This window comes from Scyliorhinus torazame, chromosome 12 (genome assembly GCF_047496885.1).
Source record: "Scyliorhinus torazame isolate Kashiwa2021f chromosome 12, sScyTor2.1, whole genome shotgun sequence".
NCBI classification, from domain to species: domain Eukaryota; kingdom Metazoa; phylum Chordata; class Chondrichthyes; order Carcharhiniformes; family Scyliorhinidae; genus Scyliorhinus; species Scyliorhinus torazame.
In genome coordinates, this window is record NC_092718.1 from 75,904,539 (window position 1) to 75,925,704 (window position 21,166).

General features: G+C 47.0%; 1 protein-coding gene across 1 annotated transcript in view; it reads left to right on the top strand.

The window, feature by feature from the left end:
- Positions 1-21,166, top strand: part of LOC140387193 (sodium/potassium-transporting ATPase subunit gamma-like) — a 140,290-nt gene that overhangs the window by 44,761 nt on the left and 74,363 nt on the right. Inside the window, exon 2 of the mRNA XM_072470174.1 lies at positions 19,508-19,540. Coding sequence (XP_072326275.1) covers positions 19,508-19,540 — 33 coding nt within the window. The remainder of the gene's footprint in view (positions 1-19,507; positions 19,541-21,166) is intronic.

Genomic DNA, 21,166 nt, shown 5'->3' on the forward strand with positions numbered 1-21,166 from the left:
CAGTGATTGAGTCAGTGATTGAGTCAGTGATTGAGCCATTGATTGAGCCAGTGATTGAGCCAGTGATTGATTGAGTCAGTGATTGATTGAGTCAGTGATTGAGTCAGTGATTGATTGAGTCAGTGATTGATTGAGTCAGTGATTGATTGAGTCAGTGATTGAGCCAGTGATTGAGTCAGTGATTGAGTCAGTGATTGAGTCAGTGATTGAGTCAGTGATTGAGTCAGTCGGTGATTGAGTCAGTGACTGAGTCAGTGATTGAGTCAGTGATTGAGTCAGTGATTGTGTCAGTCAGTGATTGAGTCAGTGATTGAGTCAGTCAGTGTTTGAGTCAGTCAGTGATTGAGTCAGTGTTTGAGTCAGTGAGTGATTGATTGAGTCAGTGATTGTGTCAGTCAGCGATTGAGTCAGCGATTGAGTCAGTCGGCGATTGAGTCAGTGATTGAGTCAGTGATTGAGTCAGTCAGTGATTGAGTCAGTGATTCAGTCAGTCGGTGATTGAGACAGTGATTGAGTCAGTCAGTGATTGAGTCAGTGATTGAGTCAGTCAGTGTTTGAGTCAGTCAGTGATTGACTCAGTGTTTGAGTCAGTGAGTGATTGAGTGAGTCAGTGTTTGAGTCAGTGATTGATTGAGTCAGTCAGTGATTGATTGAGTCAGTCAGTGATTGATTGAGTCAGTCAGTGATTAATTGAGTCAGTCAGTGATTGATTGAGTCAGTGATTGAGTCAGCGATTGAGTGAGTCAGTGATTGAGTCAGTGATTGAGTCAGCGATTGAGTGAGTCAATGATTGAGTCAGTGATTGAGTCAGTGATTGAGTCAGCGATTGAGTGAGTCAGTGATTGAGTCAGTGATTGAGTCAGTGATTGAGTCAGCGATTGAGTTAGCGATTGAGTCAGCGATTGAGTCAGCGATTGAGTCAGCGATTGAGTCAGCGATTGAGTCAGCGATTGAGTCAGTCGGTGATTGAGTCAGTGATTTAGTCAGTCAGTGATTGAGTCAGTGATTGAGTCAGTCAGTGTTTGAGTCAGTCAGTGATTGAGTCAGTCAGTGATTGAGTCAGTGAGTGTTTGAGTCAGTCAGTGATTGAGTCAGTGTTTGAGTCAGTGAGTGATTGAGTGAGTCAGTGTTTGAGTCAGTGATTGATTGAGTCAGTCAGTGATTGATTGAGTCAGTCAGTGATTGATTGAGTCAGTGATTGAGTCAGTGATTGATTGAGTCAGTCAGTGATTGAGTCAGTCAGTGATTGATTGAGTCAGTGATTGAGTCAGTCGGTGATTGAGTCAGTGATTGAGTCAGTCAGTGATTGAGTCAGTGATTCAGTCAGTCGGTGATTGAGACAGTGATTCAGTCAGTCAGTGATTGAGTCAGTGATTGAGTCAGTCAGTGTTTGAGTCAGTCAGTGATTGAGTCAGTGTTTGAGTCAGTGAGTGATTGAGTGAGTCAGTGATTGAGTCAGTCAGTGATTGCGTCAGTGATAGAGTCAGTCATTGAGTGAGTCAGTGATTGAGTCAGTGATTGAGTCAGTGATTGAGTCAGTGATTGAGTCAGCGATTGAGTCAGCGATTGAGTCAGCGATTGAGTCAGCGATTGAGTCAGCGATTGAGTCAGCGATTGAGTCAGTCGGCGATTGAGTCAGTGATTGAGTCAGTGATTGAGTCAGTGATTGAGTCAGTCAGTGATTGAGTCAGTGATTCAGTCAGTCGGTGATTGAGACAGTGATTGAGTCACTCAGTGATTGAGTCAGTGATTGAGTCAGTCAGTGATTGAGTCAGTGTTTGAGTCAGTGAGTGATTGAGTGAGTCAGTGTTTGAGTAAGTGAGTCTTTGAGTCAGTCAGTGATTGAGTCAGTGTTTGAGTCAGAGAGTGATTGAGTGAGTCAGTGCTTGAGTCAGTGATTGATTGAGTCAGTCAGTGATTGAGTTAGTCAGTGATTGATTGAGTCATTCAGTGATTGATTGAGTCAGTCAGTGATTGACTGAGTCAGTGATTGAGTCAGCGATTGAGTGAGTCAGTGATTGAGTCAGTGATTGAGTCAGTGATTGAGTCAGTGATTGAGTCAGTGATTGAGTCAGTGATTGAGTCAGCGATTGAGTCAGCGATTGATTCAGCGATTGAGTCAGCGATTGAGTCAGTCGGTGATTGAGTCAGTGATTGAGTCAGTGATTGAGTCAGTGATTGAGTCAGTGATTCAGTCAGTGATTGAGTCAGTGATTGAGTCAGTGATTGAGTCAGTCAGTGATTGAGTCAGTGATTCAGTCAGTCGGTGATTGAGACAGTGATTGAGTCAGTCAGTGATTGAGTCAGTGATTGAGTCAGTGATTGAGTCAGCGATTGAGTCAGCGATTGATTCAGCGATTGATTCAGCGATTGATTCAGCGATTGAGTCAGTCGGTGATTGAGTCAGTGATTGAGTCAGTGATTGAGTCAGAGATTGAGTCAGTGATTCAGTCAGTGATTGAGTCAGTGATTGAGTCAGTGATTGAGTCAGTCAGTGATTGAGTCAGTGATTCAGTCAGTCGGTGATTGAGACAGTGATTGAGTCAGTCAGTGATTGAGTCAGTGATTGAGTCAGTCAGTGTTTGAGTCAGTCAGTGTTTAAGTCAGTCAGTGATTGAGTCAGTCAGTGATTGAGTCAGTCAGTGATTGAGTCAGTGAGTGTTTGAGTCAGTCAGTGATTGAGTCAGTGTTTGAGTCAGTGAGTGATTGAGTGAGTCAGTGTTTGAGTCAGTGATTGATTGAGTCAGTCAGTGATTGATTGAGTCAGTCAGTGATTGATTGAGTCAGTGTTTGAGTCAGTGAGTGTTTGAGTCAGTCAGTGATTGAGTCAGTGTTTGAGTCAGTGAGTGATTGAGTGAGTCAGTGTTTGAGTCAGTGATTGATTGAGTGAGTCAGTGTTTGAGTCAGTGATTGATTGAGTCAGTCAGTGATTGATTGAGTCAGTCAGTGATTGATTGAGTCAGTCAGTGATTGATTGAGTCAGTGATTGAGTCAGTGATTGATTGAGTCAGTGATTGAGTCAGTGATTGATTGAGTCAGTGATTGAGTCAGTGATTGAGTGAGTCAGTGATTGAGTCAGTGATTGAGTCAGCGATTGAGTCAGCGATTGAGTCAGCGATTGAGTCAGCGATTGAGTCAGCGATTGAGTCAGCGATTGAGTCAGCGATTGAGTCAGTGATTGAGTCAGTGATTCAGTCAGTGATTGAGTCAGTGATTGAGTCAGTGATTGAGTCAGTCAGTGATTGAGTCAGTGATTCAGTCAGTCGGTGATTGAGACAGTGATTGAGTCAGTCAGTGATTGAGTCAGTGATTGACTCAGTCAGTGTTTGAGTCAGTCAGTGATTGAGTCAGTGAGTGTTTGAGTCAGTCAGTGATTGAGTCAGTGTTTGAGTCAGTGAGTGATTGAGTGAGTCAGTGTTTGAGTCAGTGATTGATTGAGTCCGTCAGTGATTGATTGAGTCAGTCAGTGATTGATTAAGTCAGTCAGTGATTGAGTCAGTCAGTGATTGATTGAGTCAGTGATTGAGTCAGTCGGGGATTGAGACAGTGATTGAGTCAGTCAGTGATTGAGTCAGTGATTGAGTCAGTCAGTGTTTGAGTCAGTCAGTGATTGAGTCAGTCAGTGATTGTGTCAGTGAGTGTTTGAGTCAGTCAGTGACTGAGTCAGTGTTTGAGTCAGTGAGTGATTGAGTGAGTCAGTGTTTGATTGAGTCAGTCAGTGATTGATTGAGTCAGTGAGTGATTGAGTGAGTCAGTGTTTGATTGAGTCAGTCAGTGATTGATTGAGTCAGTCAGTGATTGATTGAGTCAGTCAGTGATTGATTGAGTCAGTGATTGAGTCAGTGATTGATTGAGTCAGTCTGTGATTGAGTCAATCAGTGATTGATTGAGTCAGTGATTGAGTCAGTGATTGAGTCAGTGATTGAGTCAGTGATTGAGTAAGTCAGTGATTGAGTCAGTGATTGAGTCAGTGATTGATTGAGTCAGTGATTGATTGAGTCAGTGATTGATTGAGTCAGTGATTGATTGAGTCAGTCAGTGATTGAGTCAGTCAGTGATTGATTGAGTCAGTGATTGAGTGAGTCAGTGATTGAGTCAGTGATTGAGTCAGTCAGTGATTGAGTCAGTCAGTGATTGATTGAGTCAGTGATTGAGTCAGTGATTGAGTCAGTGATTGAGTCAGTGATAGAGTCAGTGATTGAATCAGCGATTGAGTCAGCGATTGAGTCAGCGATTGAGTCAGCGATTGAGTCAGCGATTGAGTCAGCGATTGAGTCAGCGATTGAGTCAGCGATTGAGTCAGCGATTGAGTCAGCGATTGAGTCAGCGATTGAGTCAGCGATTGAGTCAGTCAGTGATTGAGTCAGTCAGTGATTGAGTCAATCAGTGATTGAGTCAGTGATTGAGTCAGTGATTGAGTCATTGATTGAGTCAGTGATTGAGTCAGTGATTGAGTCAGTGATTGAGTCAGTGATTGAGTCAGTCAGTGATTGAGTCAGTGATTCAGTCAGTCGGTGATTGAGACAGTGATTGAGTCAGTCAGTGATTGAGTCAGTGATTGAGTCAGTCAGTGTTTGAGTCAGTCAGTGATTGAGTCAGTCAGTGATTGAGTCAGTGATTGAGTCAGTGATTGAGTCAGTGATTGAGTCAGTGATTGAGTCAGTCAGTCGGTGATTGAGACAGTGATTGAGTCAGTCAGTGATTGAGTCAGTGATTGAGTGAGTCAGTGATTGAGTCAGTCAGTGATTGAGTCAGTCAGTGATTGAGTCAGTCAGTGATTGAGTCAGTCAGTGATTGAGTCAGTCAGTGATTGAGTCAGTCCGTGATTGAGTCAGTCCGTGATTGAGTCAGTGATTGAGTCAGTGATTGAGTCAGTGATTGAGTCAGTGATTGAGTCAGTGATTGAGTCAGTGGTTGAGTCAGTGATTGAGTCAGTCAGTGGTTGAGTCAGTGATTGAGTCAGTCAGTGGTTGAGTCAGTGATTGAGTCAGCGATTGAGTCAGCGATTGAGTCAGTCGGTGATTGCATCAGTCGGTGATTGAGTTAGTCAGTGATTGAGTCAGTCGGTGATTGAGTCAGTCGGTGATTGAGTCAGTCGGTGATTGAGTCAGTCAGTGATTGAGTCAGTGATTGAGTCAGTGATTGAGTCAGTGATTGAGACAGCGATTGAGACAGCGATTGAGACAGCGATTGAGTCAGCGATTGAGTCAGCGATTGAGTCAGCGATTGAGTCAGCGAGTGATTGAGTCAGTCAGTGATTGAGTCAGTCAGTGATTGAGTCAGTCAGTGATTGAGTCAGTCAGTGATTGAGTCAGTCAGTGATTGAGTCAGTGATTGAGTCAATCAGTGATTGAGTCAGTCAGTGATTGAGTCAGTGATTGAGTCAGCGATTGAGTCAGTGATTGAGTCAGTCATTGATTGAGTCAGTGATTGAGTCAGCGACTGTGTCAGCGACTGGGTCATCGACTGAGTCAGCGACTGAGTCAGCGACTGAGTCGGCGATTGAGTCAGCGATTGAGTCAGTCAGTGATTGAGTCAGTCAGTGATTGAGTCAGTCAGTGATTGAGTCAGTGATTGAGTCAGTGATTGAGTCAGTGATTGAGTCAGTGATTGAGTCAGTCAGTGATTGAGTCAGTGATTCAGTCAGTCGGTGATTGAGACAGTGATTGAGTCAGTCAGTGATTGAGTCAGTGATTGAGTCAGTCAGTGTTTGAGTCAGTCAGTGATTGAGTCAATCAGTGATTGAGTCAGTGATTGAGTCAGTGATTGAGTCAGTGATTGAGTCAGTGATTGAGTCAGTCAGTCGGTGATTAAGACAGTGATTGAGTCAGTCAGTGATTGAGTCAGTGATTGAGTGAGTCAGTGATTGAGTCAGTCAGTGATTGAGTCAGTCAGTGATTGAGTCAGTCAGTGATTGAGTCAGTCAGTGATTGAGTCAATCAGTGATTGAGTCAGTGATTGAGTCAGCGATTGAGTCAGTCAGTGATTGAGTCAGTCGGTGATTGAGACAGTGATTGAGTCAGTGATTGAGTCAGTGATTGAGTCAGTGATTGAGTCAGCGATTGAGTCAGCGATTGAGTCAGTCAGAGTCAGTCAGTGATTGAGTCAGTGATTGAGTTAGTCGGTGATTGAGACAGTGATTGAGTCAGTGATTGAGTCAGTCACTGATTGAGTCAGTGATTGAGTCATTGATTGAGTCAGTGATTGAGTCAGTGATTGAGTCAGCGATTGAGTCAGCGATTGAGTCAGCGATTGAGTCAGCGATTGAGTCAGCGATTGAGTCAGTCAGCGATTGAGTCAGTCAGTGATTGAGTCAGTCAGTGATTGAGTCAGTCAGTGATTGAGTCAGCGATTGAGTCAGTGATTGAGTCAGTCAGTGATTGAGTCAGCGATTGAGTCAGCGACTGAGTCAGCGACTGAGTCAGCGATTGAGTCAGCGATTGAGTCAGCGATTGAGTCAGTCAGTGAATGAGTCAGTCAGTGATTGAGTCAGTCAGTGATTGAGTCAGTGATTGAGTCAGTGATTGAGTCAGTGATTGAGTCAGCGATTGAGTCAGCGATTGAGTCAGTCAGTGATTGAGTCAGTCAGTGATTGAGTCAGTGATTGAGTCAGTCGGTGATTGAGACAGTGATTGAGTCAGCGATTGAGTCAGCGATTGAGTCAGCGATTGAGTCAGTCAGTGATTGAGTCAGTCAGTGATTGAGTCAGCGATTGAGTCAGCGATTGAGTCAGTGATTGAGTCAGCGATTGAGTCAGCGATTGATTCAGCGATTGAGTCAGTCAGCAATTGAGTCAGTCAGCGATTGAGTCAGTCAGTGATTGAGTCAGTCAATGATTGAGTCAATCAGTGATTGAGTCAGTCAGTGATTGAGTCAGTGATTGAGTCAGTGATTGAGTCAGTGATTGAGTCAGTGATTGAGTCAGTGATTGAGTCAGCGATTCAGTCAGCGATTGAGTCAGCGATTCAGTCAGTCAGTGATTGAGTCAGTCAGTGATTGAGTCAGTGATTGAGTCAGTGATTGAGACAGTGATTGAGTCAGTGATTGAGTCAGTCACTGATTGAGTCAGTGATTGAGTCAGTGATTGAGTCAGTGATTGAGTCAGTGATTGAGTCAGCGATTGAGTCAGCGATTGAGTCAGCGATTGAGTCAGTCAGTGATTGAGTCAGTCAGTGATTGAGTCAGTCAGCGATTGAGTCAGCGATTGAGTCAGCGATTGAGTCAGTCATTGATTGAGTCAGTGATTGAGTCAGCGATTGAGTCAGCGATTGAGTCAGCGATTGAGTCAGCGATTGAGTCAGCGATTGAGTCAGTCGGTGATTGAGACAGTGATTGAGTCAGTGATTGAGTCAGTCACTGATTGAGTCAGTGATTGAGTCATTGATTGAGTCAGTGATTGAGTCAGTGATTGAGTCAGCGATTGAGTCAGCGATTGAGTCAGCGATTGAGTCAGCGATTGAGTCAGCGATTGAGTCAGCGATTGAGTCAGTCAGCGATTGAGTCAGTCAGTGATTGAGTCAGTCAGTGATTGAGTCAGTCAGTGATTGAGTCAGCGATTGAGTCAGTGATTGAGTCAGTCAGTGATTGAGTCAGCGATTGAGTCAGCGACTGAGTCAGCGACTGAGTCAGCGATTGAGTCAGCGATTGAGTCAGCGATTGAGTCAGTCAGTGATTGAGTCAGTCAGTGATTGAGTCAGTCAGTGATTGAGTCAGTGATTGAGTCAGTGATTGAGTCAGTGATTGAGTCAGTGATTGAGTCAGCGATTGAGTCAGCGATTGAGTCAGTCAGTGATTGAGTCAGTCAGTGATTGAGTCAGTGATTGAGTCAGTCGGTGATTGAGACAGTGATTGAGTCAGCGATTGAGTCAGCGATTGAGTCAGCGATTGAGTCAGTCAGTGATTGAGTCAGTCAGTGATTGAGTCAGCGATTGAGTCAGCGATTGAGTCAGTGATTGAGTCAGCGATTGAGTCAGCGATTGAGTCAGTCAGCAATTGAGTCAGTCAGCGATTGAGTCAGTCAGTGATTGAGTCAGTCAATGATTGAGTCAATCAGTGATTGAGTCAGTCAGTGATTGAGTCAGTCAGTGATTGAGTCAGTCAGTGATTGAGTCAGTCAGTGATTGAGTCAGTGATTGAGTCAGTGATTGAGTCAGTGATTGAGTCAGTGATTGAGTCAGTGATTGAGTCAGCGATTGAGTCAGCGATTGAGTCAGCGATTGAGTCAGTCAGTGATTGAGTCAGTCAGTGATTGAGTCAGTGATTGAGTCAGTGATTGAGACAGTGATTGAGTCAGTGATTGAGTCAGTCACTGATTGAGTCAGTGATTGAGTCAGTGATTGAGTCAGTGATTGAGTCAGTGATTGAGTCAGCGATTGAGTCAGCGATTGAGTCAGCGATTGAGTCAGCGATTGAGTCAGTCAGTGATTGAGTCAGTCAGTGATTGAGTCAGTCAGCGATTGAGTCAGCGATTGAGTCAGCGATTGAGTCAGTCATTGATTGAGTCAGCGATTGAGTCAGCGATTGAGTCAGCGATTGAGTCAGCGATTGAGTCAGCGATTGAGTCAGCGATTGAGTCAGCGATTGAGTCAGCGATTGAGTCAGTGATTGAGTCAGTGATTGAGTCAGTCAGTGATTGAGTCAGTCAGTGATTGAGTCAGTGATTGAGTCAGTCAGTGATTGAGTCAGTCAGTGATTGAGTCAGTGATTGAGTCAGTGATTGAGTCAGTCAGTGATTGAGTCAGTCAGCGATTGAGTCAGCGATTGAGTCAGTCAGTGATTGAGTCAGTCAGCGATTGAGTCAGCGATTGAGTCAGCGATTGAGTCAGTCAGTGATTGAGTCAGTCAGTGATTGAGTCAGTGATTGAGTCAGTGATTGAGTCAGCGATTGAGTCAGCGATTGAGTCAGTCAGTGATTGAGTCAGTCAGTGATTGAGTCAGTCAGTGATTGAGTCAGCGATTGAGTCAGTCGGTGATTGAGACAGCGATTGAGTCAGCGATTGAGTCAGTCAGCGATTGAGTCAGTCGGCGATTGAGTCCGTCGGCGATTGAGACAGTGATTGAGACAGCGATTGAGTCAGCGATTGAGTCAGCGATTGAGTCAGCGATTGAGTCAGCGATTGAGTCAGCGATTGAGTCAGCGATTGAGTCAGTCGGCGATTGAGTCAGCGATTGAGTCAGCGATTGAGTCAGTCGGCGATTGAGTCAGCGATTGAGTCAGCGATTGAGTCAGCGATTGAGTCAGCGATTGAGTCAGCGATTGAGTCAGCGATTGAGTCAGTCAGCGATTAAGTCAGTCAGCGATTGAGTCAGTCAGCGATTGAGTCAGTCAGCGATTGAGTCAGTCAGCGATTGAGTCAGGCAGCGATTGAGTCAGTCAGCGATTGAGTCAGTGATTGAGTCAGCGATTGAGTCAGCGATTGAGTCAGCGATTGAGTCAGTCGGTGATTGAGTCAGTCGGTGATTGAGTCAGCGATTGAGTCAGCGATTGAGTCAGTCAGCGATTGAGTCAGCGATTGAGTCAGCGATTGAGTCAGCGATTGAGTCAGCGATTGAGTCAGCGATTGAGTCAGCGATTGAGTCAGCGATTGAGTCAGTCAGTGATTGAGTCAGTCAGTGATTGAGTCAGTCAGTGATTGAGTCAGTCAGTGATTGAGTCAGTCAGTGATTGAGTCAGTCAGTGATTGAGTCAGTCAGTGATTGAGTCAGTGATTGAGTCAGTGATTGAGTCAGTGATTGAGTCAGTGATTGAGTCAGTCAGTGATTGAGTCAGTGATTGAGTCAGTGATTGAGTCAGTTGGTGATTGAGACAGTGATTGAGTCAGTGATTGAGTCAGTTGGTGATTGAGTCAGTGATTGAGTCAGTTGGTGATTGAGTCAGTGATTGAGTCAGTTGGTGATTGAGACAGTGATTGAGTCAGTGATTGAGTCAGTTGGTGATTGAGACAGTGATTGAGACAGTGATTGATTGAGTCAGTGATTGAGTCAGTGATTGAGTCAGCGATTGAGTCAGCGATTGAGTCAGCGATTGAGTCAGCGATTGAATCAGCGATTGAGTCAGCGATTGAGTCAGTGATTGAGTCAGTCAGTGATTGAGTCAGTCAGTGATTGAGTCAGTCAGTGATTGAGTCAGTCAGCGATTGAGTCAGCCATTGAGTCAGCCATTGAGTCAGTCGGTGATTGAGTCAGTCGGTGATTGAGTCAGTCGGTGATTGAGTCAGCGATTGAGTCAGCGATTGAGTCAGCGATTGAGTCAGCGATTGAGTCAGTCAGTGATTGAGTCATTCAGTGATTGAGTCAGTCAGCGATTGAGTCAGTCAGCGATTGAGTCAGTCAGCGATTGAGTCAGTCAGTGATTGAGTCAGTGATTGAGTCAGCGATTGAGTCAGCGATTGAGTCAGCGATTGAGTCAGTCAGTGATTGAGTCAGCGATTGAGTCAGCGATTGAGTCAGTCAGTGATTGAGTCAGCGATTGAGTCAGCGATTGAGTCAGCGATTGAGTCAGTCAGTGATTGAGTCAGCGATTGAGTCAGTCTGTGATTGAGTCAGTCAGTGATTGAGTCAGTGATTGAGTCAGTGATTGAGTCAGCGATTGAGTCAGTCAGTGATTGAGTCAGTCAGCGATTGAGTCAGTCAGTGATTGAGTCAGTCAGTGATTGAGTCAGTGATTGAGTCAGTAATTGAGTCAGTCAGTGATTGAGCCAGTCAGTGATTGAGTCAGTCAGTGATTGAGTCAGTCAGTGATTGAGTCAGCGATTGAGTCAGCGATTGAGTCAGCGATTGAGTCAGCGATTGAGTCAGCGATTGAGTCAGCGATTGAGTCAGTCAGTGATTCAGTCAGTCAGTGATTGAGTCAGTCAGTGATTGAGTCAGTGATTGAGTCAGTCAGTGATTGAGTCAGCGATTGAGTCAGTCAGTGATTGAGTCAGTCAGTGATTGAGTCAGTCAGTGATTGAGTGAGTCAGCGATTGAGTCAGCGATTGAGTCAGCGATTGAGTCAGCGATTGAGTCAGCGATTGAGTCAGTCAGTGATTGAGTCAGTCAGTGATTGAGTCAGTCAGTGATTGAGTCAGTCAGTGATTGAGTCAGTGATTGAGTCAGTGATTGAGTCAGTGATTGAGTCAGTGATTGAGTCAGTCATTGAGTCAGTCAGTGATTGAATCAGTCAGTGATTGAGTCAGTCAGTGATTGAGTCAGTCAGTGATTGAGTCAGTCAGTGGTTGAGTCTGTCAGTGGTTGAGTCAGTCAGTGATTGAGTCAGTCAGTGATTGAGTCAGTGATTGAGTCAGTGATTGAGTCAGTGATTGAGTCAGCGATTGAGTCAGCGATTGAGTCAGTCAGTGATTGAGTCAGTCAGTGATTGAGTCAGTCAGTGATTGAGTCAGTCAGTGATTGAGTCAGTGATTGAGTCAGTGATTGAGTCAGTGATTGAGTCAGTCAGTGATTGAGTCAGTCAGTGATTGAGTCAGTGATTGAGTCAGTCGGTGATTGAGACAGTGATTGAGTCAGCGATTGAGTCAGCGATTGAGTCAGCGATTGAGTCAGTCAGTGATTGAGTCAGTCAGTGATTGAGTCAGCGATTGAGTCAGCGATTGAGTCAGTGATTGAGTCAGCGATTGAGTCAGCGATTGAGTCAGTCAGCAATTGAGTCAGTCAGCGATTGAGTCAGTCAGTGATTGAGTCAGTCAATGATTGAGTCAATCAGTGATTGAGTCAGTCAGTGATTGAGTCAGTCAGTGATTGAGTCAGTCAGTGATTGAGTCAGTCAGTGATTGAGTCAGTGATTGAGTCAGTGATTGAGTCAGTGATTGAGTCAGTGATTGAGTCAGTGATTGAGTCAGCGATTGAGTCAGCGATTGAGTCAGTGATTGAGTCAGTCAGTGATTGAGTCAGTGATTGAGTCAGTGATTGAGACAGTGATTGAGTCAGTGATTGAGTCAGTCACTGATTGAGTCAGTGATTGAGTCAGTGATTGAGTCAGTGATTGAGTCAGTGATTGAGTCAGCGATTGAGTCAGCGATTGAGTCAGCGATTGAGTCAGCGATTGAGTCAGTCAGTGATTGAGTCAGTCAGTGATTGAGTCAGTCAGCGATTGAGTCAGCGATTGAGTCAGCGATTGAGTCAGTCATTGATTGAGTCAGCGATTGAGTCAGCGATTGAGTCAGCGATTGAGTCAGCGATTGAGTCAGCGATTGAGTCAGCGATTGAGTCAGCGATTGAGTCAGCGATTGAGTCAGTGATTGAGTCAGTGATTGAGTCAGTCAGTGATTGAGTCAGTCAGTGATTGAGTCAGTGATTGAGTCAGTCAGTGATTGAGTCAGTCAGTGATTGAGTCAGTGATTGAGTCAGTGATTGAGTCAGTCAGTGATTGAGTCAGTCAGCGATTGAGTCAGCGATTGAGTCAGTCAGTGATTGAGTCAGTCAGCGATTGAGTCAGCGATTGAGTCAGCGATTGAGTCAGTCAGTGATTGAGTCAGTCAGTGATTGAGTCAGTGATTGAGTCAGTGATTGAGTCAGCGATTGAGTCAGCGATTGAGTCAGCGATTGAGTCAGTCAGTGATTGAGTCAGTCAGTGATTGAGTCAGTCAGTGATTGAGTCAGCGATTGAGTCAGTCGGTGATTGAGACAGCGATTGAGTCAGCGATTGAGTCAGTCAGCGATTGAGTCAGTCGGCGATTGAGTCCGTCGGCGATTGAGACAGTGATTGAGACAGCGATTGAGTCAGCGATTGAGTCAGCGATTGAGTCAGCGATTGAGTCAGCGATTGAGTCAGCGATTGAGTCAGCGATTGAGTCAGTCGGCGATTGAGTCAGCGATTGAGTCAGCGATTGAGTCAGTCGGCGATTGAGTCAGCGATTGAGTCAGCGATTGAGTCAGCGATTGAGTCAGCGATTGAGTCAGCGATTGAGTCAGCGATTGAGTCAGTCAGCGATTAAGTCAGTCAGCGATTGAGTCAGTCAGCGATTGAGTCAGTCAGCGATTGAGTCAGTCAGCGATTGAGTCAGGCAGCGATTGAGTCAGTCAGCGATTGAGTCAGTGATTGAGTCAGCGATTGAGTCAGCGATTGAGTCAGCGATTGAGTCAGTCGGTGATTGAGTCAGTCGGTGATTGAGTCAGCGATTGAGTCAGCGATTGAGTCAGTCAGCGATTGAGTCAGCGATTGAGTCAGCGATTGAGTCAGCGATTGAGTCAGCGATTGAGTCAGCGATTGAGTCAGCGATTGAGTCAGCGATTGAGTCAGCGATTGAGTCAGCGATTGAGTCAGTCAGTGATTGAGTCAGTCAGTGATTGAGTCAGTCAGTGATTGAGTCAGTCAGTGATTGAGTCAGTCAGTGATTGAGTCAGTCAGTGATTGAGTCAGTCAGTGATTGAGTCAGTGATTGAGTCAGTGATTGAGTCAGTGATTGAGTCAGTGATTGAGTCAGTCAGTGATTGAGTCAGTGATTGAGTCAGTGATTGAGTCAGTTGGTGATTGAGACAGTGATTGAGTCAGTGATTGAGTCAGTTGGTGATTGAGTCAGTGATTGAGTCAGTTGGTGATTGAGTCAGTGATTGAGTCAGTTGGTGATTGAGACAGTGATTGAGTCAGTGATTGAGTCAGTTGGTGATTGAGACAGTGATTGAGACAGTGATTGATTGAGTCAGTGATTGAGTCAGTGATTGAGTCAGCGATTGAGTCAGCGATTGAGTCAGCGATTGAGTCAGCGATTGAATCAGCGATTGAGTCAGCGATTGAGTCAGTGATTGAGTCAGTCAGTGATTGAGTCAGTCAGTGATTGAGTCAGTCAGTGATTGAGTCAGTCAGCGATTGAGTCAGCCATTGAGTCAGCCATTGAGTCAGTCGGTGATTGAGTCAGTCGGTGATTGAGTCAGTCGGTGATTGAGTCAGCGATTGAGTCAGCGATTGAGTCAGCGATTGAGTCAGTCAGTGATTGAGTCATTCAGTGATTGAGTCAGTCAGCGATTGAGTCAGTCAGCGATTGAGTCAGTCAGCGATTGAGTCAGTCAGTGATTGAGTCAGTGATTGAGTCAGCGATTGAGTCAGCGATTGAGTCAGCGATTGAGTCAGTCAGTGATTGAGTCAGCGATTGAGTCAGCGATTGAGTCAGTCAGTGATTGAGTCAGCGATTGAGTCAGCGATTGAGTCAGCGATTGAGTCAGTCAGTGATTGAGTCAGCGATTGAGTCAGTCTGTGATTGAGTCAGTCAGTGATTGAGTCAGTGATTGAGTCAGTGATTGAGTCAGCGATTGAGTCAGTCAGTGATTGAGTCAGTCAGCGATTGAGTCAGTCAGTGATTGAGTCAGTCAGTGATTGAGTCAGTGATTGAGTCAGTGATTGAGTCAGTCAGTGATTGAGCCAGTCAGTGATTGAGTCAGTCAGTGATTGAGTCAGTCAGTGATTGAGTCAGCGATTGAGTCAGCGATTGAGTCAGCGATTGAGTCAGCGATTGAGTCAGCGATTGAGTCAGCGATTGAGTCAGTCAGTGATTCAGTCAGTCAGTGATTGAGTCAGTCAGTGATTGAGTCAGTGATTGAGTCAGTCAGTGATTGAGTCAGCGATTGAGTCAGTCAGTGATTGAGTCAGTCAGTGATTGAGTCAGTCAGTGATTGAGTAAGTCAGCGATTGAGTCAGCGATTGAGTCAGCGATTGAGTCAGCGATTGAGTCAGCGATTGAGTCAGTCAGTGATTGAGTCAGTCAGTGATTGAGTCAGTCAGTGATTGAGTCAGTCAGTGATTGAGTCAGTGATTGAGTCAGTGATTGAGTCAGTGATTGAGTCAGTGATTGAGTCAGTCATTGAGTCAGTCAGTGATTGAATCAGTCAGTGATTGAGTCAGTCAGTGATTGAGTCAGTCAGTGATTGAGTCAGTCAGTGGTTGAGTCTGTCAGTGGTTGAGTCAGTCAGTGATTGAGTCAGTCAGTGATTGAGTCAGTGATTGAGTCAGTGATTGAGTCAGTGATTGAGTCAGCGATTGAGTCAGCGATTGAGTCAGTCAGTGATTGAGTCAGTCAGTGATTGAGTCAGTCAGTGATTGAGTCAGTCAGTGATTGAGTCAGTCAGTGATTGAGTCAGTGATTGAGTCAGTGATTGAGTCAGTGATTGAGTCAGTCAGTGATTGAGTCAGTCAGTGATTGAGTCAGCCAGTGATTGAGTCAGTCAGTGATTGAGTCAGTCAGTGACTGAGTCAGTCAGTGATTGAGTCTGTCAGTGGTTGAGTCTGTCAGTGGTTGAGTCAGTCAGTGATTGAGTCAGTGATTGAGTCAGTGGTTGATTGAGTCAGTGATTGAGTCAGTGATTGAGTCAGCGATTGAGTCAGTCAGTGATTGAGTCAGTGATTGAGTCAGTGATTGAGTCAGTGATTGAGTCAGTGATTGAGTCAGTGATTGAGTCAGTGATTGAGTCAGTCAGTGATTGAATCAGTCAGTGATTGAGTCAGTCTGTGATTGAGTCAGTCTGTGATTGAGTCAGTCTGTGATTGAGTCAGTGATTGAGTCAGTGATTGAGTCAGTTAGTGATTGAGTCAGTTAGTGATTGAGTCAGTTAGTGATTGAGTCAGTTTGTGATTGAGTCAGTGATTGAGTCAGTGATTGAGTCAGTGATTGAGTCAGTCAGTGATTGAGTCAGTCAGTGATTGAGTCAGTCAGTGATTGAGTCAGTCAGTGATTGAGTCAGTCTGTGATTGAGTCAGTCTGTGATTGAGTCAGTCTGTGATTGAGTGAGTCAGTGATTGAATCAGTGATTGAGTCAGTTAGTGATTGAGTCAGTTAGTGATTGAGTCAGTTAGTGATTGAGTCAGTTATTGATTGAGTTAGTGATTGAGTCAGTGATTGAGTCAGTGATTGAGTCAGTGATTGAGTCAGTAAGTGATTGAGTCAGTGATTGAGTCAGTCAGTGATTGAGTCAGTGATTGAGTCAGTCAGTGGTTGAGTCAGTCAGTGATTGAGTCAGTGATTGAGTCAGTGATTGAGTCAGTGATTGAGTCAGTGATTGAGTCAGTCAGTGAGTCAGTCAGTGAGTCAGTCAGTGAGTCAGTCAGTGAGTCAGTCAGTGAGTCAGTCAGTGATTGAGTCAGTCAGTGCTTGAGTCAGTCAGTGATTGAGTCAGTCAGTGATTGAGTCAGTCAGTGATTGAGTCAGTGATTGAGTCAGTCAGTGTGTGTGTGTCAGTGTGTCACAGGCATTCTGTGCCTGCAGAACTCACTCCAGCATTGGCCCCTATCAGTGGTGTGAGCTCATGAAGTGCAGGGTATAATCTCCAAGGACGAAACCAAGCAAATTTACTCAAGCTGCCTTTATCAATCATCCTCTGACTCGCTGCCAGTGTTGAGCAATCAGCCCTGGACCTGAATCAGGCACAGGGTGAAGGGCTGATTCAGCAGAATATCACTGAATTCCTGCCAGTCAGTCTCCTATTGCAGTACTCAGTTACGACACACTGCGCGAGCCATTTAGTACAAACCTGCAATACAACAATATCACACTGCACCAAAGCAGGTTCCAAACGAGATGATGAGTGATGTAACCCGACAAAGCATCGTAAAAAACACCATTGACAAGAAAGCAATCTCAATATCGATCTGAAATTTATTCTATCTTACAATTTCAAGTTCCACAGGTTTACAAGGGAACAGAATATCTAATCCTGTGCTGTACCTGCCCTGGGAGTGTTTGATGGGGACAGTGTAGAGGGAGCTTTACTCTGTACCTAACCCTGTGCTGTACCTGCCCTGGGAGTGTTTGATGGGGACAGTGTAGAGGGAGCTTTACTCTGTACCTAACCCCGTGCTGTACCTGTCTGTGGAGTGTTTGATGGAGACAGTGTAGAGGCAGCTTTACTCTGTATCTAACCCCGTGCTGTACCTGCCCTGGGAGTGTTTGATGGGGACAGTGTACATAGAACATGGAACGATACAGCGCAGTACAGGCCCTTCGGCCCACGATGTTGCACCGAAACAAAAGTCATCTAACCTACACTGTGCCATTATCATCCATATGTTTATCCAATAAACTTTTAAATGCCCTCAATGTTGGCGAGTTCACTACTGTAGCAGGTAGGGCATTCCACGGCCTCACTACTCTTTGCGTAAAGAACCTACTTCTGACCTCTGTCCTATATCTATTACCCCTCAGTTTAAAGCTATGTTCCCTCGTGCCAGCCATTTCCATCCGCGGGAGAAGGCTCTCACTGTCCACCCTATCTAACCCCCTGATCATTTTGTATGCCTCTATTAAACCTCCTCTTAACCTTCTTCTCTCCAACGAAAACAACCTCAAGTCCATCAGCCTTTCCTCATAAGATTTTCCCTCCATACCAGGCAACATCCTGGTAAATCTCTGCACCCGCTCCAAAGCCTCCACGTCCTTCCTATAATGCGGTGACCAGAACTGTACGCAATACTCCAAATGCGGCCGTACCAGAGTTCTGTACAGCTGCAACATGACCTCCTGACTCCGGAACTCAATCCCTCTACCAATAAAGGCCAACACTCCATAGGCCTTCTTCACAACCCTATCAACCTGGGTGGCAACTTTCAGGGATCTATGTACATGGACGCCTAGATCCCTCTGCTCATCCACACTTCCAAGAACTTTACCATTTACCATTTAAAGGGAGCTTTACTCTGTATCTAACCCCGTGCTGTACCTGCCCTGGGTGTGTTTGATGGGGACAGTGTAGAGGGAGCTTTACTCTGTATCTAACCCCGTGCTGTACCTGTCCTGGGAGTGTTTGATGGGGACAGTGTAGAGGGAGCTTTACTCTGTGTCTAACACCGTGCTGTACCTGTCCTGTGGGTGTTTGATGGGGACAGTGTAGAGGGAGCTTTACTCTGTATTTCATTCTGTGCTGTACCTCACCTGGGAGTGTTTGATGGGGACAGTGTAGAGGGAGCTTTACTCTGTATCTACATCCGTGCTGTATCTGTCCTGGGAATGTTTGATGGGGACAGTGTAGAGGGAGCTTTACACTGTATCTAACCGTGTGCTGTACCTGTCCTGGGAGAGTTTGATGGGGACAGTGTAAAGGAAGCTTTACTCTGTGAATAAATGAGTGAGTGAGTGAGTGAATGAGTGTGAGAGAGAGCGCGCACAAGAGAGAATGTGCGTGAGAGAGAATGCGCACAAGAGAGAGCACACAAAAGAGAGGGTGTGCTTGAGAGAGTGTGTGTGTGAGAGTCAGTGTGTGAGAGTCAGTGTGTGTGTGTGACGGAGTGCGCGTGACGAAGTGCGTGTGACGGAGTGCGTGTGACGGCGTGCGTGTGTGAGGGGGAGAGGGCGTGCATGTGTAAGGGGGAGAGGGCGTGCGTGTGTGAGGGGGAGAGGGCGTGCGTGTGTGAGGGGGAGAGGGCGTGCGTGTGTGAGGGGGAGAGGGGGTGCGTGTGTAAGGGGGAGAGGGGGTGCGTGTGTAAGGGGGAGAGGGGGTGCGTGTGTGAGGGGGAGAGGGGGTGCGTGTGTGATGGGGAGAGGGGGTGCGTGTGTGAGGGGGAGAGGGGGGTGCGTGTGTGAGGGGGAGAGGGGGTGCGTGTGTGAGGGGGAGAGGGGGTGCGTGTGTGAGGGGGAGAGGGGGTGCGTGTGTGAGGGGGAGAGGGGGTGCGTGTGTGAGGGGGAGAGGGGGTGCGTGTGTGAGGGGGAGAGGGGGTGCGTGTGTGAGGGGGAGAGGGGGTGCGTGTGTGAGGGGGAGAGGGGGTGCGTGTGTGAGGGGGAGAGGGGTGCGTGTGTGAGGGGGAGAGGGGGTGCGTGTGTGAGGGGGAGAGGACGTGCGTGTGTGAGGGGGAGAGGACGTGCGTGTGTGAGGGGGAGAGGACGTGCGTGTGTGAGGGGGAGAGGGCGTGCGTGTGTGAGGGGGAGAGGGGGTGCGTGTGTGAGGGGGAGAGGACGTGCGTGTGTGAGGGGGAGAGGGCGTGCGTGTGTGAGGGGGAGAGGGCGTGCGTGTGTGAGGGGGAGAGGGCGTGCGTGTGTGAGGGGGAGAGGGCGTGCATGTGTGAGGGGGAGAGGGCGTGCGTGTGTGAGAATCATAGAATCCTTAGAGTACAGAAGGAGGCCATTCGGCCCATCAGGGCTGCACTGGCCCTCTATACAAGCACTCAAGCTTGGCCCATTCCACTGCCCTATCTTCGTTATCCCTCTTAACCTTTTGGACATTAAGGGGCAATTTATCATGGCCAATCCATTGAACCTGCACATCTGTAGACTGTTGGAGGAAACTGGAGCACCTGGAAGAAACCCACGCAGACACGGGGAGAAAGTACAAACTCCACATGGTCACCCAAGGCAGCAATTGAATCCGGGTCCCTGGCGCTGTGAGGCAGCAGTGCTAACCACTGTGCTACAATGCTGCTGAAGGTGTTCAGATGGGGAGTCTCACACACAGCAGGGGTCACTACAGTCTGACAATCCAGCTCATCGCAATACTTTGGCTGCAATGAATGTCAGAGCAGAAGCAGAATAAATCAAATCCGATTGAGAAATCTCCAGAAAATACTAATTACATATTTTATTTCTTTACTTTCCAGTGATCTCGACAAATCAGGACCAGTTTGCCTACGGTCAGTAAAGAAACATCATCATAAAATTATTGGAACAAATAAGTTACACAATGAAGAAAGGAAACCCGCTCCCAGTCACCACTCTCCCCACACACGCACACGCACACACTGACTCTCCCCACACACACACACACACACACTGACTCTCCCCACACACGCACACACTGACTCTCCCCACACACACACACACACACACTGACTCTCCCCACACACGCACACACTGACTCTCCCCACACACACACACACACACACTGACTCTCCCCACACACACACACACTGACTCTCCCCACACACACACACACTGACTCTCCCCACACACACACACACACACACTGACTCTCCCCACACACGCACACACTGACTCTCCCCACACACACACACGCACACACTGACTCTCCCCACACACACACACACTGACTCTCCCCACACACACACACACACACACTGACTCTCCCCACACACACACACACACACACTGACTCTCCCCACACACACACACGCACACACTGACTCTCCCCACACACACACACACTGACTCTCCCCACACACGCACACACACACACTGACTCTCCCCACACACACACACGCACACACTGACTCTCCCCACACACACACACACACACACTGACTCTCCCCACACACGCACACACTGACTCTCCCCCCACACACACACACTGACTCTCCCCCCACACACACACGCACACACTGACTCTCCCCACACACGCACACACACACACTGACTCTCCCCACACACGCTCACACACACACTGACTCTCCCCACACACGCACACACACACACTGACTCTCCCCACACACGCACACACACACACTGACTCTCCCCACACACACACACACACACACTGACTCTCCCCACACACACACACACACACACACTGACTCTCCCCACACACACACACACACACACACTGACTCTCCCCACACACACACACACACACACTGACTCTCCCCACACACACACACACACACACTGACTCTCCCCACACACGCACACACACACACTGACTCTCCCCACACACACACACACACACACTGACTCTCCCCCCACACACACACACACACACTGACTCTCCCCACACACACACACACACACACTGACTCTCCCCCCACACACACACACACACACTGACTCTCCCCACACACACACACACACACACTGACTCTCCCCACCACACACACACACACACACTGACTCTCCCCACACACACACACACACACACTGACTCTCCCCACACACACACACACACACACTGACTCTCCCCACACACACACACACACACTGACTCTCCCCACACACACACACACACACACTGACTCTCCCCACACACACACACACACACACTGACTCTCCCCACACACACACACACACACTGACTCTCCCCACACACACACACACTGACTCTCCCCACACACGCACACACACACACTGACTCTCCCCACACACACACACACACACACTGACTCTCCCCACACACACACACACACACACTGACTCTCCCCACACACACACACACACACACTGACTCTCCCCACACACACACACACACACACTGACTCTCCCCACACACACACACACACACACTGACTCTCCCCACACACACACACACA